General features: G+C 36.4%; 1 protein-coding gene across 1 annotated transcript in view; it reads left to right on the top strand.

The window, feature by feature from the left end:
- The window catches only part of SYT10 (synaptotagmin 10), a 63,097-nt gene that overhangs the window by 18,986 nt on the left and 19,891 nt on the right, over positions 1-24,220 (top strand). Inside the window, exons 2-3 of the mRNA XM_059404800.1 lie at positions 608-965; positions 14,680-15,247. Coding sequence (XP_059260783.1) covers positions 608-965; positions 14,680-15,247 — 926 coding nt within the window. The remainder of the gene's footprint in view (positions 1-607; positions 966-14,679; positions 15,248-24,220) is intronic.

Genomic DNA, 24,220 nt, shown 5'->3' with positions numbered 1-24,220 from the left:
CTCTGCTTCAAGAGTGAAAAGTTTATATCTTTAGATAAAAGATGAAGCAAACAGAAGCCTTTCCTGCTGTGTGCATTCTCCAAGTTTCTTTCGGTTTTTTTAAAGATTTTATTTATTTATTTGATAGAGAGCGAGAGAGTACAAGTAGGCAGAAAGTCAGGCAGAGAGAGAGGGGGAAGCAGGCTCCCTGCTGAGTAGAGAGCCGGTTGCAGGGCTCGATCCCAGGACCCTGAGACATTGACCAGAGCCGAAGGCAGAGACTTATCCCACTGAGACACCCAGGTGCCCCTCTCCAAATTTCTTAAGCTTTGTAACTTCAAGACAGATTATAAACTGCCACCTTCGCAAACTCTTGAACCCCTTGTAGTGTTCCTGGAAGTGATGTGCTTTTTCTGTGTACAGTTTGAAGTTTTCATATATTTCCTTTGAGAATTTTCAGGCACAGTTATTAATCTTTCCTCCCTACAAAGATAAATTAAAAGTAAATTTCGTAATTCTCAGTCAGAAAGCTATTAGTAATAATCGTAGGTAAATTATCTCACCATTGCTGCTCTTTTATCTACACTCTCAATGAATTAACATTTCTTTACATTGTAATTTTTTCCAGATATTTCAGTCAGCTTGTTAGCGGTGGTTGTCAGCTTCTGTGGCCTGGCCTTGTTGGTTGTTTCACTTTTTGTCTTCTGGAAGCTGTGCTGGCCTTGCTGGAAGAGCAAACCGGTGACTTCCAACATCAGTACCCTTCCACAGAGCATTTCAAGTGCTCCTACTGAAGTTTTTGAAACTGAAGAGAAAAAAGAAGTTAAAGATAACGAAAAGCCAGCTCTAAAAGTTATTGAACCTGCTATAAAAATCAGCCACACTTCCCCTGATATCCCAGCAGAAGTCCAAACTGCTTTAAAAGAACATTTAATTAAACATGCACGTGTGCAAAGACAAACTACTGAGCCTACGTCTTCATCCCGGTAAGGAAAGATCAAATACATAAAACTGGGCGTGTGTGTGTGTGTGTGTGTGTGTGTGTGTGTGTGTATGTGTGTGATTTCATAATAGAAAAGAAAACTGAGGTGGGAAAGGAGAAAAGAAAAGACAAACAGGAGAAATGAGAAGGACACAGGAAACAGATAACTGAATAAAGAGGAAAAGGACAGAGTAAGGATCAAAGAAACTCAAGACAAAGGAGCCAAACAGGGAGCAGTACCAAGGAAGTTTAGTAGATTCTGAAGTCTCAGTAAAATCATATAACTACAGATTATTATTTATGAACTCTTTCCCTTGAAATATCATGGCTCAATAGATTCTACTTGCAGTCTTTCAATTTAGTTTAAATTGACCAATAAATACCATGAAAACAGCCATTTGCAAAGTCTGTCATGAAATCATTGAGAACTTCACAATCAAAATTGAGTAACAGACACTAACGTGTAGTCTACAGTTGTTCAGCAACTACATTGTCAACATGGAACCACAGGAAAATGTTATTTGAATCCACACAGACCAAATTCATACTGGGCAGAGTGTGAGACGCTCCGCCAGGCTTTTGGTGAATATCGTGAGCATACTGAGGAGCGTACAGAAAATAAGGGAAAAGGGAGGCCTCTTTGTGGAGATACATTTTAACTCTGCTTGGTAGAATCAGCAGAAGATCTCTTGAATGAAAATAATTTGCTATAGTGTATTTCAAATTACACTAATGTAAAAAAAATTTTGTGTGTGTGAGGATAAAGCTTTAAAGAAACTCAAAAAATTTAGGGTAAAAATGTTCAATTAATTTACAAAACATTTTTTTTAAATATTAGCAGCAGCTATGAATATCAGTGAGCTTAGCATTTAGAATTATTCAGCTCTTTTAACTGATAAGTGCACCCGACACAAGGACACTTTCTCTCTTGGTCCTAAAAAAAAAACAAAAACAAAAACAAAACATAAAGATTGAATTATACATATCTCATATTTTCTAAGAGAAAAAGTAGAAGACAAATTCAAAGTTTTACTAGAACTTTGATATCATTTCATCTGCCTCTTTGAATTTTCTTGTTTATATGAATGGGTAAGAACGGAAGAAGGAAAGAATTATTTTGAGCACTTGCAATTTAGCCTCTATGCCAGGCAGCCTTCCTGCTAATCCTTGGCCAACTTGCATGAGGTAAGTACTATTAATCATTCCCATTACTTGTGAATTAACTCAAACCCAGAGAGATTTAAAAATTTGCCTGAAGTCATGCGGCTGGCCAAAGTTAGAATTCAAATTTATCCAGATTGATGGTTTCACAGTTTAAGTGTGAAAGCCAAGGGGATATAGTTTTCTGAACTCAAAGATGTTGGTCACAAAGTCTGCTGTGGACAGATGGTTTGGAGATTGAAAAATAAGGGTATCTTCCTGCTCATTATTCTCAGAAATCTAAAATTGTAAGTGGTTATTGTGAATGATCAGAGTCATGATTTTAATCTCTTTGGCATTGAGATGAATTGCTTGCAGAAAACTTGATTGTGTGTAGTTCTCCAAACCCCTCAGCTACATTAATTACTTCATCATACCAGAAATGACCTCATATAGAAGGAGGAGGAAATTGCTGAGTGCATTAGGCAGCCCACTTGGACACAGTGATCAAATGTACATTATCATAGATCAAATTATTCTGCTCAGATCCTAACTTCTCACTAAAATGTAGCAAAATCAGACCACATACATGCACACACACATACACACAATTAATTTAATGCTTGATATCATTACCTTATTAGGCTATGCCAGCCCCAGTCTGCTGTTGGGACTCCCTTTGACTTGGCTCAGACAGTAGATGCCAAACTTCTTAGCCTTTCAAGCTTTATTTGTCTCTATAATTTCATGACATTGTGATTGGTCCAGAACTTAACAGCATTGCTGGAAACGGGCAAATTTTCCAGATTCTCATCTTCCTTTTCAAATGCCTGTACATTTGGTCCCGTCAGCCTGCCAGAGACCAAGCAACCAGCCAGGAGGCATCCGTGTTATTTCTTTATTACTAACATTCTTCTAGCCTGTATCTTGATTGACTGACTGTTCATTCATCCTGTAGTCTTATTCAGTAGATATTTAGTAATGAGTATCACCAAATATTATGCATACTCCGTCTACTCTGTAAATCCAAGGGAGCTGGAAAAAAATTTACAACATAATGCAAAGACAAGACTTGAAAGACCAACTTCAATATAAGGAATTACAAGTACAAACTGTGATGAAGAATGTGGAATTCTGAGAACAGGAAGATTATTTCCAGCATGAGGCTGAGAGAAAGGCCATTAAGGAATCCAGGAATTCACATGAATGGCTACTGGGAAAAGGTGTGCATCCCAGATGGAAACATTTTATGTGAAAAGACACAGAATAGGAAACGTTACCATAAAAACAGCAGGTAAAAATACCTTGATCAGAAAATGGAGTTCAGTGGAGGAACAAAGGAAGAAGAGAAAGTCAGCTAGAATCAAAGTATAAGAGGCCTTGAAATCATGGCCACAATGTTCAAGTTCTGTCCTGTCAAAAAATATTTGGCACAGAAGAGTCCCTTGTATAAAGAGCTGTGTTTTAGAAAAATTAATTTGGCAATAGCTTAAAGGACAGACTAAATAAAATGACATCTATTTAGGAACTTATGTAATAGTTAAAGCATGATAAAAATCAGGAAAAAGCAAACAACCAAAAGACAAAAGCCTGAGGGCAGTTGTAAAGGAAGAATCTAAGACCCCTTATAAAAAGCACCGTGACTCTTCAAATCATTACAAGCATAGCCTAAACCTCTGCAAGGCCTGCCATTCAAACTATTAAAATTGGATGATACCAAGCTACCATGCAAGCATTTTAATTCCATATTCCCGTACACATACAGCTCTGTGTTGCTTTCTTAGGCAGAAAATCTGCCAAGTTCACTTCGGTATTGTTCTTGACACCTAGATAAAATACTGAAGGAACTCAGGCTACATTTTTTAGTTTAAAAAAAATAAATTAATGAATTTGACAACCTCATCTATCTATCCAAATGGATATTTTATGACTGCCCACGAAAGGAATGCTTGGTCTTTTGACTGTCCTCCTGTAGACCTTACCTCTCTGCCTCTGTGTTTTTGCTTGTATTGCTTCCCATGTCTGGAATGGTGACCTGTTTTTTATCTACTATAAGATGTTTAAGGAAAATGTATCTGAGAGTCTACTTTCTCTGGCCAGTTATAAGCTATTATCCTTTATTACTTAAAGGAGAGTTGCTACAATCTAGCAATTATTGATTGTCCTAATATTAAGCTGTAGCTACTTGCCAAACTCAATGCTACCTTCTCAGAGAACAAGGCTGTGTAGCCTACTTTCATGCATTCCTAATTTCTATCACTGTGTAGGTACCTAAGAAGCATCAAGTGACACTTTTGATTGATTGGTCATCTCTCCACTTCACTTTGCTCCTTTAATAACAGCATCAGGTTGTGAGATAAACTGCTCATTTTAGAAAGAGGTTAATGATGGTATACTCCTAGGATGAGTATGAGGACCAATTTTCCATGCATTCTATTAATGATGCCCAGCAGAGGTGAATAATAAGTGGCAAAATAAATTGCTGAGGATGAGGAGTTATGTAGGTTAGCCACTGCTAGAGAGGAGTCTAAGTGTCTAAGTGAAAAGTAATTGGGAAACCTAATGGCAGAGCCAACTGAACATGAACAAAAGCAAGAAAGCATTCATGAGAAGAAATCATTGACTTATATGTGCTCATGGATTTACAATAAGCTATGATTGCTTGGAGAATAATTTTTAAAATCATCACATAAGAGAAATGAAAGAATTATGTAAAAATACATAGAACTGGATTATATAGGTCTAAGAGATTTTTTTAAATTAAATTCCTCTGAAAAGATAGCAAAAATTACAATTATCCATTCCAGGACACTATAAGGAATGGAAAGCAAGATGTGACACAAATGGAGAGTTTCAAAGATAGCACCTAGCTAGGATATCAAGAAGCAACACTTACCGAAAACTGTGAGGACCTCAGATCTAGCTCTTTGAATTGAAATTTTATGAAACATACTGTGCAGGTGCTTGAGCTGGTTAAATAAGCCTTTTCATGAAACATGTATTCAATAAATACTCCAACTTTTTTTCTGAAATGGGATGACTGTTTGTACCAAGGTCAGAGAAAAATCCTTATAAAATAAAATCAAACATGGGAGTTTTCTGGCACTGATAAATATCATCTCCTCTTTACAAACACTAATTATAAATTGATTGGGCCCTCCTTTATAATATAAATCATTCTTGGGATGTTTGATTTCATTAGTCACAGGAGTATTTGGGTAAATGATTTTTTTAAAAGATTTTATTTATTTGAAAGAGAGAGAGACGCACAGGGGAGGGGCAGCAGGAGAGGGAGAAACAGGCTCCTGGGTAAGGCAGGAGCCTAACATGGGGGCTGGGTCCCAGGGCCCTGAGATCATGGCCTGAGGCAAAGGCAGACGCTTAACAGACTGAGCCACCAAGGTGCCCAGTAAATGGTTTTTTTAAAAGATTTATTCATTTATTTTAGAAAGTGAGAGAGCATGAGTGGAAAGGGCAGAGGGAGAGAAAATCTAAAGCAGGTTTCATGCTCAGTGCTGAGCCCTGATGAGGGGCTTGATCTCAGGACCCTAAGATCATGACCTGAACCAAATCCTAAAGTCTGATGTTTAATAGACAGCACCACTCAGGTACCCCTAGGGTAAATTATTCTAATACAAATTCCAGCAAACATTTCCTGAATCCCAGTATATGTTAGTATGAAATTCATGAAAAGATGAATAATACGTAGTCTCTGCCATTATAAAGAGCACCATCTAGGAAAAGGGCTGAGAAATGGAAGACCAATTTGAAAACAACTCATTTCAATATACTGTTTGCAGACATCAGGAACAGCATAGTAGACTGAGAAGTAGACACTAGTAGATTAGGAGAAAAGCCAGGAAGGTATAACCCAGAGGCCAACTGAAGAGTGTATGTCAACCACCAGGAGAGATGAACTGTTTGTTAAGTGACTCTGGTAAATCTGGCTGGGATGAAGACTATGAATTGCCGAGTAAGTTTAGCAATGTGGGGAAGACATTGTTCAAATTTTCAAGACTGGTTTTGGCGGGGTTGAGCATGTGAAAAGCTAATTAGAATATGTATAAATAGAATAGAAGGAAACAAATTAAACAGTGAACAGACTGACCTCAACTCTTTCAAGGAGTTTTGCTACAAATGTGTCAGAGAAACATAGTAGTACAGAGAGAGGAAGTGGTATGAGGTTTTCTTAAAGATAGGAGAAACAACAGTGTCTTTTATGCAGATAGAAGCGACCCCACTGAGAGGGAGGATTAATAATGCAAGAACCAGAGGGAATATTCTTGAAGGTGACATGAGAGAAAATGGGCGTTAGTATATAAGTGGAGGAATTGTCTTTAAGGCAAAATATATGGGTTACAGATACTGCTAAGAGGGTTGATAAGATGTTGTCTGTGGAAGGTTTCTGTTCTTTGCTTCAATTTTTCTGAGCGAATTGGAAAGCTGGGTTTTAACTGAGACTTAGCATGAGGAAGAAGGGTGATGAAAGTTTGTAGAAAGGTGAGAACGTGAAATAGTCTTCTTGCAAATCTAGGAGATTGAGAGGGAGAAGAGATTGCTATGTTACATTAGGGCTTACATGAGAAATGTGGTCATGAATTTAAAGCGGAGCAGAGAGAGTTGTTTTATGTTTTTCTCCATTTGCATTCACTTGCACATGTGCCAGTGTAGAGATGATGGAAGCGTGAATTCAACCGGAGCTGCAGTTATTTTTTTGTCCTGCAACTAAGAAGGTAGAGAGCAACAGGGAATTGGAGATGTGTCCCTGGGAGTGACTTTAATGACTAGCCATGGAATTAAAACTGGATAATGAGAGGGAAATGATATCAGGGAAGTAGGGATTATGAAATTGAGGTATAGTCAAAGATTGGAGGTTCTGGTAATTTGGAAAGGTTGTCTGGGGGGCTTAAGGGGGTCTGAGCTAGAAAGATAAGAGGCATCGATCAGAGAGAGAGATGCATGACATTGGGGTTGTGGACAGTTTGTAGCTAATTATGACAAAATCTATGTACATGGTAGTAATTTCAGGAAGTAAAAGGCATCATAGCAGGAGGGGAGTTCAAAGAACCTAGAGGCCACAAGGTAGAAAGAAACATGTGCATTGCTAGAAATCAGAACAAAAATTTGTCAGAGTGTTCGTGAACCAAGAAATGAAAATAATGAAGACTTTAAAGGGAGTGATTTATTAATCAATGGATGGCTAACAAGTAATAATGGGGATGCGACTGGCTGACTTGAGCTTCAGGGCTGGTAGAAGTGGATAAAGGGAGAATGGGGTCAAAGTGACAATGGGAAAGAAGACAAATGCATGACTGCCCGACCTCCAGCCAGCGGAACAAGGACTGTGGGGAACGTATCAGCCACCACATGAGAGAGGCAAAGAGGGAACCGTGTCCTTAGAAAAAAGCTGTGTTTCTACTGAACAATCAGGTGAGAAGCATATTCAAAGAAGAGATTAAGGATATGGAAGATTTTGCTGATGTCCAGTTTTTATTTTTAAAAATTCATTGTGACATATTATATAGCTTAGTCTGTCTTCATATATGCAGTACCTTGCCTTGGTTAGGCTTGGCAATATATATATTTGTTTTTTTGTGTGTGGGGGGGGTTTCTGAGATTTTTGTGTGTTGAATGAGTCACTCCTGTTCTTGTTTCAAATTGAATATAAGAAAACAGGAAACAAAGATGAAAACTTAGTTTACTGCAAACTTGATTTAGTCTTACAGTTCAAGCCTTCTTAACTGTGAAATACAGCTGTAACGTTTAATATATGCTGACAGTTTTTGATAAAAAGTTCAGTAGTAACAAAAACAAGGAGAGATTAATTCCTTCTAAACATATTGAATAAATCAGTAAAATGCTGCTAAATATATTTTTGCTTTTCCTCTCTGAATTCTCAAGCAATATCTAAGGTAAACTTAACAAGTGGTAAAGACACTGCAATTAAGGGGTGCCTGGGTGGCTCAGTTGTTAAGCATCTGCCTTTGGCTCCAGTTTTGATCCCAGGGTCCTTGTCAGGGCTCTCTGCTCAGCCAGGAGCCTGCTTCTCCCTCTCCCTCTGCTTGCCGCCCTGCCTACTTATGCCCTCTCTCTGTCAAATAAATAAATAAAATCATTTTTAAAAAAAGACACTGCAGCTAAGTGTAATAGGATAAAGGTTTCCCATTTCAGGAAAAGAGAAATGCTAGGTTCTAAGAAGTGAATGAATTGGAGGGCCAGTGTTACCCAGGGCTGTGACCCAGGATGTGCTCGCTCAGGAATGACTTTCTGCCACTTGGGCAGCCCCAAACAGCAGCCCTAGGCTTGCGATTGTCGGAATCAGAGAATTCATTATGGCATTCATACTTCAGGTCCTTGTGTCCTGAATTCTAGTGATAATAGCTGTTACAGAATATGAGAAGTTATAGTTTTCAAAGTCATCATATCTAATATCTCATTCAGTCTTCACACTGAAAGGACTGTTTTATAAATGAGAGTAAAACTCCAACAAGTTAAGTGACTTGCCCGAAGTTGCTCTCACTTAGGGAAGCTGGAAGCAAACTGTCTGATTCCAGGTCAGCATTTTCCCCCACGCATGTCAGCATTGTGATCTTTAAGCAGCTTCTTCTGGTTAGTAGAGAAAAGCTGGCTTGGTTTCCAGTGAGATCCCAGGACTCTACCTACACGACAACCAGACCAACTCTGTCTTTACATATTCAGCTTCTGGCTTCTGATTCTGTTTAAAGGAAGGGGTCTATTGGTAATAAGCATTTGAAAATCACCATGTTAATGCATGTTATTCCTATGGCATCAAGTAATTTTGACTCTAGCTACTGTCAGATATTCCAGGTAAGGCAGGGAAAGTTTTTCCTTCCCTACCTGGGGAAGTGCCTGGGTGTTGCCCTTCTAGGTCTGAAGGGTACGAATGAGATCAGTAATAGTCAAGTGGCCTATACTTCGGTTGTATATTTGTGTGAGACTAGCCATTTATCATGTCATTCCAGAAAAGAAGAAGAAAAGGGGCTGGTGGGGTGGGGGGGGGGGGGAGCAAGAAGAAAGAGTCTGTTTTGTCATGGCACTAGTTTAGCATTGTAATAATTACAGCTTCTCTTAACTGACTAGCTAAACGATGACTTAGAATATGCACTATTTACTCTATAATTAGGACACTAGCTGACTGGAACAAAAACATTACTACTCTTTGATTCCTGCTGGAGGGGCTTTACAGCTGTACAATTATATTCAGAGACATAAGAAAGAATTTACTGATTTTTAGGGAGAGAATGGAAGGTTAAAATTTTAGGATATTGAAAAGTATAAATGAGTGTGAGTGGAATCAATCTATAAAATATAAGGAATTTACATTTGGGGGGCTTTGTTTATAAAAGTTTTCTTTAAAAATCATTATAGGGGCACCTGGGTGGCTCCGTTGGTTAAGTGTCTGCCTTGGACTCTTGTCATGAACCCGGGGTCCTGGGATGGAGTCCCGTGTCAGGGTCCCTGCTCAGCGGGGAGCCTGCTTCTCCCTCTCCCTCTCCCTGCTGCTCCCTCTGCTTGTGCTTGCTCACTCTCACTCTTTTTCTGTCAAATAAATAAATAAAATCTTTTTAAAAAAATCATTATATTAGTGAATGTGATTTGGGCAGAAATATTAAATTATTTAACAAAATATTCCTAATCTCTTAAGTACACTGAATATAGAACTAAGTTATATAAGACCCCTTTCATAATTCAGAACATATACTACTTGTATTCCTTTATTATTTTTTAAAATTTACATCAACATTTTTATTGTCATTAATGGCTAATATTTGTTGAGTATTTACTACGTGCCAGGCAAAGGGCTGAATGTTTGGCATGCATCATTTCACATAATTTGCACCACACATTATGGCGCAGGTAACAGCATTACAACCATTTTTCAGACCGAAGCCCTGAGAGGTGCTGCCCAGCGTCAAGCACCTGGCAAGTGAAGGGAGTGAGATTTTTGCTGTGGTTGGTGTGAACTTGTATTCCTTTTAAAATTCTTCTTACTTTTCCTAAATATTCTCTAATAGTTGCCTGTCCCTAATTTAAGCCCCTAATCCTGTATATCAAAGATAGATATATAGGCTTAAAGAAATAAATGGTATTCCATTATCATATTAGGGCTAAAAAAGTATCAAGAATTAGAATGGGATTAGCTGTACCATTTCTATAGTATTTAAGTAGTTGTTTAGTGTCCCAGCCTCAGCGATCAGACAACAAAAAGAAAAGGCATTCAAATCAGCAGGGAAGAAGTCAAACTTCCACTATTTGCAGATGACGTGATACTTTATGTAGAAAACCCAAAAGCCTCCACCAAAAAATTGCTAAATCTGATTTATGAATTCTAAAGTCACAGGATACAAAATCAGTGTACAAAAATCTGTTGCATTTCTGCATACCAATAATGAAGCAGTAGAAAGAAAAATCAAGGATTCAATCCCATTTACAATTGTACCAAGAACCATAAGACCCCAGGAATAAACCTAACCAAAAGGTAATGGATCTGTACTCTGAAAACTACAGAACACTTATGGAAGAAATTAAGGAAGACACAAAGAAATGGAAAAATATTCCATGCTCATATTTAATAAATATTGTTAAAATGTCTATACTACCCAAAGCAATCTACACATCTAATGCAATCCCTAACAAAATACCACCAGCATTTTCCACAGAGCTAGAACAAACAGTCCTAAAATTCATACAGAAACCACAAAAGACTCCAAACAGCCAAAGCAATCTTGAAAAAGAAAAGCAAAGCTGGAGACATCACAATTTCAATCTTCAAGCCATATTACAAAGCTGTAGTGATCAAGGCAGTACTGGCACAAAAAGAGACACATAGATGAGTGTAACAGAAAAGAAACCCAGAAATGGACCCACAACTATATGGTCAACTAATCTTTGACAAAGCAGAAAAAAATAGCTGATTGAAAAAAGATGGTCTCTTCCACAAATGTTGCTGGGAAAATGGGACAGCAACATGCGAAAGAATGAAACTAGACCACTCTTATACCACACACAAAAATAAATTCAAAATGGATGAAAGACCTAAATGTGAAACAAGAAACCATCAAAATCCTAGATTAAAACACAGGCAGCAACCCCTTTGACATGAGTCATAGCAAATTCTTGTAGATACATCTCTGGAGGCAAGAGAAACAAAGGCAAAAATGGACTACTGAGACTTCATCGAGATCAAGATTCTGCACAGCAAAGGAAAAAAAATCAACAAAATTAAAACCAGCCTTCAGAGTGGGAGGAAATATTTGCAAATGACATATCTGATAAGGGATTAGTATCCAAAATCTATAAAGAGTCTATCAAATGCAACATCCAAAATAATAATAATTATAATAATAATCCAGTTCAGAAATGGGCAAAAGATATGAATAGTCATTTTTCCAAAGAAGACATACAGATGGCTAACAGACACATGAAAAGATGCTCAACATCACTCATCACTAGAGACCTATGAATCTAAACTATGGTGAGATATCAGAATGGCTAAAATGAACAACAGATGTTGGCGAGGATGCGGAGAAAGGGGAACCCTCTTACAGTGTCGGTGGAATGCAAGCTGGTGCAGCCACTCTGGAAAACAGTGTGGAAGTTCCTCAAAAAGTTAAAAATAGAACTCTCCTATGACCCAACAATTACACTACTATTTATCCAAAGAATACAAAAATATTGATTCAAAGGGGTATTTATAGCAGCATTATCAACAATAGCCAAATTATGGAAAGAGCCCAAAGGATCAACTGATGAATGGGTAAAAAGATGTGGTACACCCACACAAAACACACACACACACACACACCTACACACACAGGAATATTACTCAGCCATGAAAAAGAATGAACTGTCATTTGCAATGATGTGGACAGATCTACAGTGTATTATGTTGAGAGAAATAAGTCACTCAGAGAAAGGACAAATACCATATGATTTCACTCATAAGTGGAATTTAAGAAACAAAACAGATAAACTTAGGGAAAGGAAGGGAAAAAAGAGTTGGAGGCAAAGCATGAAAGACTATAGAGAACAAACTGAGGGTTGCTGGAGGGGAGGTGTGTGGGCAGATGTGCTAAATGGGTGACAGGCATTGAGGTGGACACTTGTGATGAGCACTAGGGATTATATGTAAGTGTTGAATAACTAAATTCTTCTGAAACCAATATTGCTCTGCATGTTAGCTAACTAGAATATAAATAAATACTTGAAACAACAACATAAAAAGGAAATATGGAAAGTGCCACATACAAAAAAAAAAGTTGTTTAGTATTTCAGTCCCACTAATAGAATATAAGCTAATTCAATGTAAGAGGATGAATTTGGAACACCTCAGGTTATAATTATGATTTTACATAATATATAGTTTACATAATAAAATTGTATTTTATTAATATATAAAATGATATCTTGAATAAATTATTAAAAAATCACAGAATGATAGAGAATTATAAAAATTAAGTGTTAAACACTGAGAAGTCTAGCCTCATCTCACTTGAGGCAGAAACATTTTCCTTCAACATCTGACCTTTGTTTCTATACTTGGGGTCTGTGGAGGCTCATTACTTCAGCATTTTGGACAGCTCTAGATATTTTAAATGTTCCACTATAGTAAGCTGAAATCTACCTTTCCCTGTAATTCTGCTGATTCTTATTAATTCTTCCATGACAGTCCTTTAGATATTAGAAGCCAGATTCCTATCCTTGCTAGGTTCAACCTCCTCAGCTCCTCGAACTACTTCTCAAATGGTATCTTGGCTAGGTATCTTAACTCTGGTTGTCGCTAGTTTTTTATCCCTCTTAAATCAGTCGTGTATATCAATGAGTCAAGTATTAGATAAGCAGTGTCCTCAATATTACTTAGCACTTGCTGTAAAAAATAATGTAGATCTGATATAATAAACAACAGAAGAGGGTACAGGATTTAGAAGTAATAGATAGATAGATGTTAAGTGTAAGAGAGAGCTAAAGAAGGAAAATCAGCCAAAGGCTAGTATAAAAAGCCAAGTATAAGGTGATGAGGCTCTGGACTGAGTAGCAATGGAAATGAAACAGAATGGACAAGTATATGGGATGTTTCAAAGCAAACATCAACAAGATTTAGAAAACTGAGTAAATTGCATGAATAAAGGAAAGGAGATTCAAACCATAAACCAGGCTTCTAAGCCTAAGTGACTGATAAAAATGTTAGAGCTATTTTCTAAGACTGTGGAAGGGAGTACCAGTTTGGGAGTAAAAGGCAGATAATAATGATTTTGCTTGAGTTTGGAGCAAAATTAGGATAAGCATTTAGAAAGTCTCTTTTAAAGATATAGAAATATGGAACTAGAAGCTTCTATATCTGAGATAAAGGCAGGAGACCTTCAGATTTAAGATGACCGTTATAGTCCAGGAAACAATTAGCCTGATAAAGAGACTAAGGAAAATAAGAACAAAAGACCTGGGACTAAGCATTGAGTAGTTACATAAGTTGATTAGTTTCCTGCCGGAAATCACAGAGTAGTAGAAGAGAAGCAAATCTTAGTACAATCACATTTAAGAGACCCTGGTTAGGGGCGCCTGGGTGGCTCAATGGGTTAAAGCCTCTGCCTTCTGCTCAGGTCATGATCCCTGGGATCAAGCCCCACATCAGTCTCTGCTCAGCAGGGAGCCTGCTTCCCTTCCTCTCTCTCTCTCTCTGCCTGCCTCTCTGCCTGCTTGTGATCTCTGTCTGTCAAATAAATAAATAAAATCTTAAAAAAAAAAAAAAAGATACTGGTTAGCTGGTGTCCTGGAAATGTTGACTAGATGAATAGTAACAGTGATAATAGGAAAGTCAGTTTGAATTCTAAAACACCCTATTATGTTGGCCCCGAATTCTAACATTCTACATTTTTTAATCCTCAGGATTTCTGAAGCACACTCAATGTTGAAAAAAAAAATGTAGTAATTTTGGCTGTCACCACTAAATATTCTTTTTACAAGTAAATACTTATTTAGTTATCTTAACTATTAGAAATAATTAACACAGTATAAGAATAGGTGGACTTATATTTTTTATTGGAGTGGGATAGTCTGTAAACATGAGATTCATGAGACACAAGTATGCAGATATAAAGAAACCAGGCATGTGAATGATTTGTCTACATAAGACTTACACTTAGATATAACCAGATGATTGATGATTCGTGGTATTTTGTGGATTACTAAACTTTGTTGGTAATCCTGTTTTTTTACAATAGTATATAATTATATGCTTGTGGTTAAGAGTACAAAATTCCCAAAGCTCAAAGAAAATGTACATTTGAGTGTTTCAGGTTTATCATTTTAGAAGACTTTTCCTTTAAATATTGCATTTCTGATTTTTCAAAAGTAGCCCTTTGATTGTGTGTGTGTGTGTGTGTCTGCGTGTCTGTCTCTCTGTCTGTGTGTCAGGTGGGGGGGCTGGCTGTCCATTGATACAAATGCCTTGCTTTCATTATCCTGGGGATGGGAGAAAGTTTACATGCTACCATATAATGTTGTCATCAAAATGATCTTCCTGAATTATTTTGTGTGTGTGTATGTATGTGTATGTACAGCCACAATTCCTTCAGGAGACACCTACCAAGGCAAATGCAGGTTTCCAGTGTTGATTTTAGCATGGGCACAGAACCCGTTTTACAAAGAGGAGAAACAACAACCAGCATTGGGAGGATAAAACCAGAGCTCTACAAACAGAAATCAGTTGACTCTGAGGGCAACAGGCAAGAAGATATCAAAACTTGTGGGAAACTTAACTTTACCCTCCAGTATGACTATGAAAACGAACTTCTAGTTGTTAAAATTATCAAAGCCTTAGATCTCCCTGCTAAAGACTTCACAGGCACTTCTGACCCTTATGTGAAGATGTATCTTCTTCCAGATAGGAAAAAGAAATTTCAGACCCGTGTGCACAGAAAGACTTTAAATCCTCTATTTGATGAAACGTTTCAGTTTCCCGTAGCATATGATCAACTAAGCAACCGAAAACTACATTTCAGTGTGTATGATTTTGACAGATTTTCTAGACATGACATGATTGGGGAAGTGATTCTTGATAATTTGTTTGAAGTCTCTGATCTCTCCAGGGAAGCCACAGTGTGGAAAGATATTCATTGCGCTACTACGGTAAGTAATAATTCCCCCAGTATATTGGTTTTTATTTGACCTGCAGTGGTACATAAAACTAATTATCACCCAGCTTCTTGGAGTAAGTTTACAAATTGTAGAATTTATATTCTAAGAACCTGCAAAGGTAGGCTTTGATTACATACATAAAATAATTTAGATACCTAACACAATATTGGTAATTACGTAAATAAAATATAGCTCTTTATGTTACCAAAAATAGTAGTTGTTTTTTCTTTAAAAATGTTTATTTGTAACTTGTCTTCTCATAGTTAATACTGACTTTCATTATTTAAGAAAATTTTGTTCCTCAGATCAAACCTAAAAATATTTTGATGCTGTTTTGAAAAGCCCTTGTTTGAATTTAAAACAGCCCATTCCTACAGAGGCTTTCATGCACTAGATATGATTACAGAATTTGAAATGTTGAATGATCATAAGTGACTGTTTATATTAGGATTTTTCATTTACATTATAAAATGCTTTCTCTGAATATAAAATAATAACTTTAGTAATGAAAATGGGGAAAACAGTAAAGAACCATACAAAATTAAAATACTCTATAGTGCTACTCATTATGTATATAATTATGGCATATTGTTTTCTAAATTTTTTCTATACATTTTTAAAATTATTGAGATCAAACTAAGTTTAAAAATTCCCACACTGGGGAGCATCTAGGTGGCTCAGTGGGTTAAAGCCTCTGCCTTCGGCTCAGGTCATGATCCCACGGTCCTGCGATCAAGCCCCGCATTGGGCTCTCTGCTCAGCAGGGAGCCTGCTTCTTCCCTCTCTCTCTGCCTGCCTCTCTGCCTGTTTGTGATCTCTATCAAATAAATAAATAAAATATTTTAAAAAATAAAAAAATATTCCCACACTGGTTTTCTTTCATGCTACATTTATTTTAGTGCATGATGTTTAAATGTATGATCTATTTACCTAGGCATAAATTCGTTATGCTAAAAATTATTGTGTTCTTTGTTCCATAAATCTTTATTTGAGATTATCTGTCTAGGACAGAATTATGGAATTGGAACTAGAAAACTGGTTGCTTAGGTTAGATTGCAGAATTGTTTGTATTTGTTTTTGTTTTGTTTTGTTTTTAAGAGAGAGGCAGGTCATGAACTTGGGGTCGGGGGCAAAGGGAGAGGGAGAAAGAGAAACTTAAACAGGCTCCATACTCAGCACAGAGACCAACACGGGGCTTGCTCTCATGACCCTGCTCACATGACCCTGAGATCATGACCTGAGCAGAAATCAAGAGGGGGACACAGCCAATTGAGCCACCCAGGCATCCCTGATTTCTCGATTTTTCAATGGAGTCATTTAATTTTTTAAATTTTTTAAATTATTATGTTAGTCACCATACAGCACCTCATTAGCTTTTGATGTAGTATTCCATGATTCGTAACACCCAATGTTGATTACAACATGTGCCCTCCTTCATACCCATCCCCCCACCCTCCTCCCCTCTAAAACCCTCAGCTTGATTCCCGGAGTCCATAATCTCTCATGGTTCATCTCCCCCTCTGGTCCACCCTGCCCATCATTTAATTTTTTACCACCAGATTGTCTTTATGTATTTGCCATCTTTTGTCCAAATTTTAGCAAAATGTATAATCTTAAAATGTAGCAGGTTTTTTTTTTTTTAAGATTTTATTTATATATTTGAGAGAGAGCATGAGAGGGGAGAAGATCAGAGGGAGAAGCTGACTTCCCGAAGAGCTGGGAGCCGGATGCCGGACTTGATCCAGGGGCTCCAGGATCCTGACCTGAGCCAAAGGAAGTGGCCCAACCAACTGAACCACCCAAGCGCCCAAAATGTAGCAGTTTTTAATAGAGATAAGGGATTATTTTAAAAATAAGAAAATTATATTTTAATTCAAAGTAATTCCTTTTTAATTTTTCCCCCATCAGTGTTTTACTAATTAAAATCAGTATTGGGGGATTATTATATTTTCACTATAATTATTATACGGATAAGGTAACTTAAAATTTTATACTTCCAATTTGTTGCACTGCATCATCATAACATTTTCAATTGTTAGGTTTTTATTCCATGGTTTCCAACATTTATAGGGAACGAAGAAATTTTCAAACTGGATCATATTTCAAAGGTACATTGGAGCTGTTTTGATTTCACGGTGTTTTTCACCTTATTACTTATTTTTCTACAGGGAAAAAATAGGGGTGATTTTTATGTTTTAAAAAGGATGACACTTCTGGAATTCTACAAATACAGATAATTATTTATTGTTAGGTATTTCTCTCTTAATTCCCCAATCTTGTATTATTACTTCTTTTATTCATCCAACAAATATTTGCTAAGTGCCTACTATGGGTTTGGTATGTTCTAAGTAATAGGGATGCAAAAAAATTGTTTTGAAACACATTCTTGGGCCTATGTTGGAAATTTAGGATAACTTCCCCATCTCAAAGTTCATAGTAATCTTAATCACATCTGCAAAGTCCCTTTTGCTTTGTAGGTAACATAGTCACAGATTCTAGAAATTAGGATGTGTTTATCTCTGCGGTGTCTTTATTCTAAGTACAACATCCATAGACATTTTCATTTCAATATTCTGGTTGCAAAAAGCAGTAGGTAGATAATAAAATATATTATTAAATCATTCTAGCCAAATGATATTTCTCTGTAACTGGAACATTGAGCCACTGTTCTAGATACTGTTTATGACTTTTCTGTTAGGAAGATAATAATGAAACCTTAATTTTTTGACTATGAAACCAAAGCTCACAATATACACTAGTATCATCTTTAAGGATAGTGTTATGTTTAAGGAAATCTTCGCTTCAGCTTTTGAAAACTCATTAAACAATTTTATATTTCAGATTAATAAAGTAAAATAATATAGGTTGAAGTTTGCCTAAGAAACTATCTTTACTTACACATTTTAACTTTAAATAATTTCATACAGAAATACAGTTTGCTACAGAGAGGGAGAAAGAAAGGAAAGAAATAAAAAGAAATTAAAAAATAAAAAGCCATACACCTTCACTTATCCAAGTTTTACAGAAACCTGTAAAGGTGATCCAGCTATGTGAATATAGGTTTAAAAGAATTTATGTAACAGACAAAACATATTTGAATTAAAGTATTAGTTCTTTTTATATCAGGAGACACTAATGACAAATACACATAAATAACTAGTTAAACATAGATTTTAAGCCATTCTTATAAAGTTCTTATTTGAAGTAATCATATGCAAGTTTTTTAAAGGAGGACCTTTATATACTGCAAACCTCCAACTCAAAAATTCTAAAATTTAGTCAAAAAATTTGGTCATCAACTTGAAATAGTCAATATATCTTTAATGTTTAATGAATCTCATTAGTATCATTAAGTCCTACTTTACTATCATTTTGACATAAATGCCACGGACTTCTTTGTACTTCTTCAGGCCAATGATATAATTATTAAAAATAGAACTCTATGGAAATCAGAGTTGCTGCTTTTTTGTGATTATTGTTTTTAATTATCTTGTCTCATTCCAACAAATTTCTAATATAGAATCTCTGTCACAATTTTTTTCCCCTATGTATCCAAAGTCGTGTTCAAGGCCTTATTCAAAAAAATCTTCCTAGGCCAGTTCATTAAATGAAATTGATTTTTTTTTTTTCTGCATCACTGGATTCAAATAACTTCAATTTGACTATGTAAGTACTTACTGAGAACTTTGTACATACAAAGCTTATACTTTCTAAAGTGGAAATAAAGACTAGTAAAATACAAGTTTTGGTCAAGAACTTTAGCCTGATAGAAGAAACAAGTAAAGAAGTATATGCTAGGGACGCCTGGGTGGCTCAGTTGGTTAAGCAGCTGCCTTCGGCTCAGGTCATGATCCCAGCATCCTGGGATCGAGTCCCACATCGGGCTCCTTGCTCCGCAGGGAGCCTGCTTCTCCCTCTGCCTGCCATTCTGTCTGCCTGTGCTTGCTCTCTCCCCCTCTCTCCCTCTGATAAATAAATAAAATCTTTAAAAAAAAAAAAAAAGAAGTATATGCTAATATATAAATAACACTATATAATATCTTCCTCTTAATCTCCACAAATGTGGTCTTGTTCACACACACACACACACACACACACACACACACATTTGCTCTCAATCTCTCTCTCATACAGATTATGTCTAATATGAATATATTATAAAAGATCACCATATGAGGATGACAGAATTCTGAAAAAAGGAGATGTTTCTTGAAGAAAAAACGCATGAGGAAAAAGAAAGCGAGTTCTAGAACATGTTCAGGGGGAAAACAGTAGGCTGTGAGTTCAGGAATATGAGATGAAGAAGGAACTAAAGGGAACCAAAAGTAGAATGTTCTATTTAAACTACATATAATCAGTAAGCCCTTTATTGCTATTAAGGTTTATATTTATTTTGTTTTTATAAAAAGAGTATAAACTATTAGAGCTGTTACTTTCTGTGTCATCATATGTACATTGGGTACGAATAGAAGCTTCTGAAAAATAAGGGGCCAGGAAGGAGTCTAACATGGCAGTTTAGGTAAGATGAAATAAAGACTGGCTGAGGCTGGTAGCAATGGAAATGGAAAGAATCTAACATTTGCAATGGAAGTGCCATCTGTGACATGTATTTAAACGTTTTCCAAGTAGATGTCTTCTGTCATCCCCTTGCCTCTTAGCTGAAAGACAGAAATCATCTTGTGTCTCTCTTGTATCCTTTACAGTGTATATGAGCACTTACTAACTAATCAGTAATACTTGTTGAAAAAATTAATGTAGCAAATTTTTATGGATGGTCAAGTGTAAGAATGTATATAAGTATAAATCTACCACTACCAGAGGGAAAAAACAGTGCAATCTTGTACCATGTTGTTTACAAATATATAAATTAGCTCTATTTGTTAACACTACTTTCTGTTACAAAAAATTAAAAATTTATTCAGTGTGTGGCATAAATTCATATGCAAAATAAAGCAGGAATATTTTATTGTCAGAAATCCTATCAGGTTAAAACAAAGTCACACGTTTTGTATTTATAATTTCATTACTAATTATTTCTATACAAGAAGGATTAATATTTTTATCAGGAATTAGCAAGGTTTTTTTTATTTTTGTTTTTTAGGGATTTTACTTATTTATTTGTCAGAGAGAGAGAGGGAGAGAGAGCGTTAGCGAGTACGTGCAGAGTGGCAGGCAGAGGCAGAGGGAGAAGCAGGATCCCTGCCGAGCAAGGAACCCAATGTGGGACTTGATCCCATGCCACTGTGATAATCATCTGAGCCAAAGGCAGCCACTTAACCAACTGAGCCATCCAGGCATCCCTAGTAAGGTTTTTAAAATTTAAGATTGGGAGTAAAAAGGAAGGTTAAGGAATAAGGAAATGAAAAGATATGTCTTTATTCTTTGCAAAAAATTAATTTTTACTTTAAGGATCATCCCACCATATACCAGAAATGTGACAAGCCAGTCACTGCTTGCACTAGTATAGAAATAACTCCCAACATAGGGAAAATCGCTTTGAAGAACAGTATGTACCCTATGCCACTATTTTGACAATAAGAAAGAAATATATATTTATATGTTTATATATATTAGTAAAGCCTATTCAAGGACACACAAGAAACTAACAGTTAGTTACTATTGGCAAAAATGATAGAAACTAGATGAATGTAGAAAAGGAATAATTTGCAACATATTGCTTTATATACATTAATTTTTAAGCTATGTAAGTATATTTTTCAAATTTTTAATTAACTTTTTTCAAGAAGTCACTCATTATAAAGACTGATGTATTTTGAATATTTAAATGTAGTGATCTCATGCACACTCAAGAAGCCACTGAAAGTATAGGTAGTTAAAGAAAAGCTTTTCTGGTTTTGAATAAAACTACCTCTATTTTACATATTTATTCACTCATCTAATCAATGAACATTTTTTTCAGCACCAGTGACGTTCTAGACACTTAGGAATTCTCACAGGAAAAGAGAGTATATGCACATAACCACACTGACCTGGTTTACAGCTATAAAGTACTTGAATCTATTATCTTTTAACTAAGGATCTGTCAAGTTTGAAAGAGTAGACCTTGACATGCCAAATACAAAGAAACTATTGTGTTCATTGTACCAATCAGAGTCCTGAATGTACTAGCTGAGAATGAATTTGAAGTAATGTATTTTAATACACAGTACCAAAGTAGCTTTGAATGTTAAAAAAAATTTTTTTTAATTTGTTTTCTTTTTTCTCTTGATATATTTTTAATTTTTCCAATGAGCATCCTGGATCTATTCCAGGATCAAAATAATACTATTTTTTACTTTGTTTTGTTCTTTTGCATTTAGCTATCAATTCTCTTTTAAAATTTGTTAACTCTGGAATAATTTGTTATCCAATAACATTTTAAGGGGTGGCAAAATTCCAACTTCATTCTAAAGAAAAAAGTGTGGTGGAAGTCAAGGCAGTAGAGAGTAAACTTTTTGGTCAGCGGCCATCTAGCTCAATCTTTGGGTTGCAGCAAGAAATATTACGGTCATAGGCCTGCAGATTGGGGGACAATGAACCCATATCTGCTCCTTGTTAGGTATTCCTAATTTTCTCTTTCATCTCTGCACTAAACCTGATTCTGGAGTGTCAAAGATACCACATCTGCTAATAATGGACCACCATTAACTGACTATTAACTCAAATGATGCAAATAAATTCTATGACCTACCTATAAGGTCTTTTAGTCATTTTGCAAGAATTTATAGCATGTACCTATGTAGCAATATAAAATCAAATTAAAATTAAGTTCAAAATAATAGAGACTGTCATAAACTATCCAAAGATTATGCAGCTTCTCAAAGTGTGGTTTTTTCCCTTGGCTTCAGCTCCTGATCAACTCAAGCAAACTGTTAAGCGACTTTGTCTCCACAAAACAAACAAACAACTAACAACTAAACCAACAACTAAACCACTAGTAGTTGCCAGAGGGGAAGGGAGTGGAGGGAAGGGCAAAAGGAGGAAAAGGAAAAAAATAAGGAACTTTGTCTCATGAATATTTGGTATTTAATAAATCACCATAGTTTTTTATATTATTTTGAAAGTCAAATCTCATCTATGTACATTTAGAGAACAGGGCTTCAGTGTTCCATGTGTTTTGACTGCCTTTGTATTTCACATGAAAGATTGATGGCAAATTCATTTTAAAATAGCCCACAGCAATTAAATTAGCCCTTTATTATCAGGTTAAGTAGTAGATTCCTGTAATACTGGTTACAGCATTATGTTTCACAAAAACAAACAAAAAAAGTTAATGCATATCTAAAACTTAAATTGTTTTAGTCTTAATTCAACACTGAAGCCACACTTTTTAGAGAATTGTTGGGTAAGCACAGTAAGGTTTTCTGAGTCACTGAAAAATAGTCAAAAATTGATACCTGACCATATTTTAGTCATAATATTTGGGGTTATTCAAAAAGGACGTTTTTTTTTCCTAAATTCATTGCATCCACATAATTTCCAATTTAAATTCCTACCTTGCTTGACTTGTAAAGATTATATATATACTGCCCTCTAACTTCTCTATCACCCTGGGGTCTCTCCCTCTCCCTGCTTCCCCTTTGCCTCCCTCATCCCTGCTCACCCTCTCCCCATCTGGCTACCCTGGGCAGCCCTGCAGCCTAATCACTGAGAACTTAAGGCTCTGGGACAAACTAACAAGCTTTGCCTCCCTGCTGTGTCACTTCTCTCTATGGCTTTGAGCAAGTTAGAAAATCTCTCTGAACCTTAATTACCTTGTCTGTAAAACAGGGATTATGAGAAGGCAAACCCATAGTTTGTTGAATAGAGTAAATAAAGATAAATGCTAAGGAGAGCCAGGCATTCATCAATGCTTACTGTATGTTAGCTGCCAAGAAGTATTACAGAATGCTATCATAAGGATATGGTTTCGGTTGTTGTTGATGTGGCTTACGTATTAAACAGGAATAAAGACCTCGGTGTTAAAAAAAAAAAAAATGGTATGTCCTATTATTACGGTAGGAGATAGTTTTAGGTGGTATGTTTTTCTATGTAGTGTGGAAAGTTTTGTGCAAGAGTTTATTTAAACCTTATTAGTTACTGTATACTGTGATTCAGTGAGTATATAATTTTTTTATGAAGTATATACTCATAATGTCACACTGTACTCCCCTCATCTGTAACCTAACCCGACTCTTCCTTTTACACCAGGCACTCTTCCTCTTTGTTCCTTTACCAACCTCTCCATGTGCTTATTAAGTGCATCCGATCAAACTTCGGGAGCTAAAATGCTAGGTACGCTCCGTGTGTCCGGACCTTCAGGTTCACTCTCTTCCACCCTCCTTGCTGTCTGGTACCTCAGTTATGTCCGCAGACACTGTTCTCCGGATTCTGTCAAAGGATGTTAGGGCAGGAGGAGAATGTCATTTGGATAAGGATTCTCTCTCATCTTTCTCTGAGAGATAGTCTCAGGCTCACAATGTCCTTCACCGGAGGGCACAGTTCCTCTCAAAGCAGCCTTTTCTTTTCACCACTTTTTCCTTCTGAGTCCAGGTAGCTGTCCCCCTCCCCTTGTCCTTTCAGACCTAGGGGTCATCACAACCTCCCCTGGTACCCGTGTCCAATGCTGTACCCTCTTTTGAGGCTTCCCTACCTCTGCTCACATCTCTAGATAGTCCCTTCATTAAGCCTTCTGGAATTAGTCTAGCTTGTTTGTGCCATCTCTTTCCTCCTGGATCTCGACAACCTGAAGGGGAAAATAAGAACAACAAAAAATTCCTGATTGCAAATAACTGAATTTCCTATAACCTTCTTGGACTTTGCCATGTGTCTGATATATTGTGTGTGTTCACTACCTTTAGTCCTTTAAAAGCTTGATTGTAAGACAAAGCCTTCAGCCACACAAAGTGAGAAAATGGCTAAAATCCTCTAATCTTTATACACAGAGAATTTCAAAGGAACTCCTTAAAATGGAATTTCACATTT

This window comes from Mustela nigripes, chromosome 6 (genome assembly GCF_022355385.1).
Source record: "Mustela nigripes isolate SB6536 chromosome 6, MUSNIG.SB6536, whole genome shotgun sequence".
Taxonomy (NCBI): Eukaryota; Metazoa; Chordata; class Mammalia; order Carnivora; family Mustelidae; genus Mustela; species Mustela nigripes.
The sequence above is the reverse complement of the archived record's forward strand: the minus strand, read 5'-3'. Positions and strand labels throughout refer to the sequence as shown.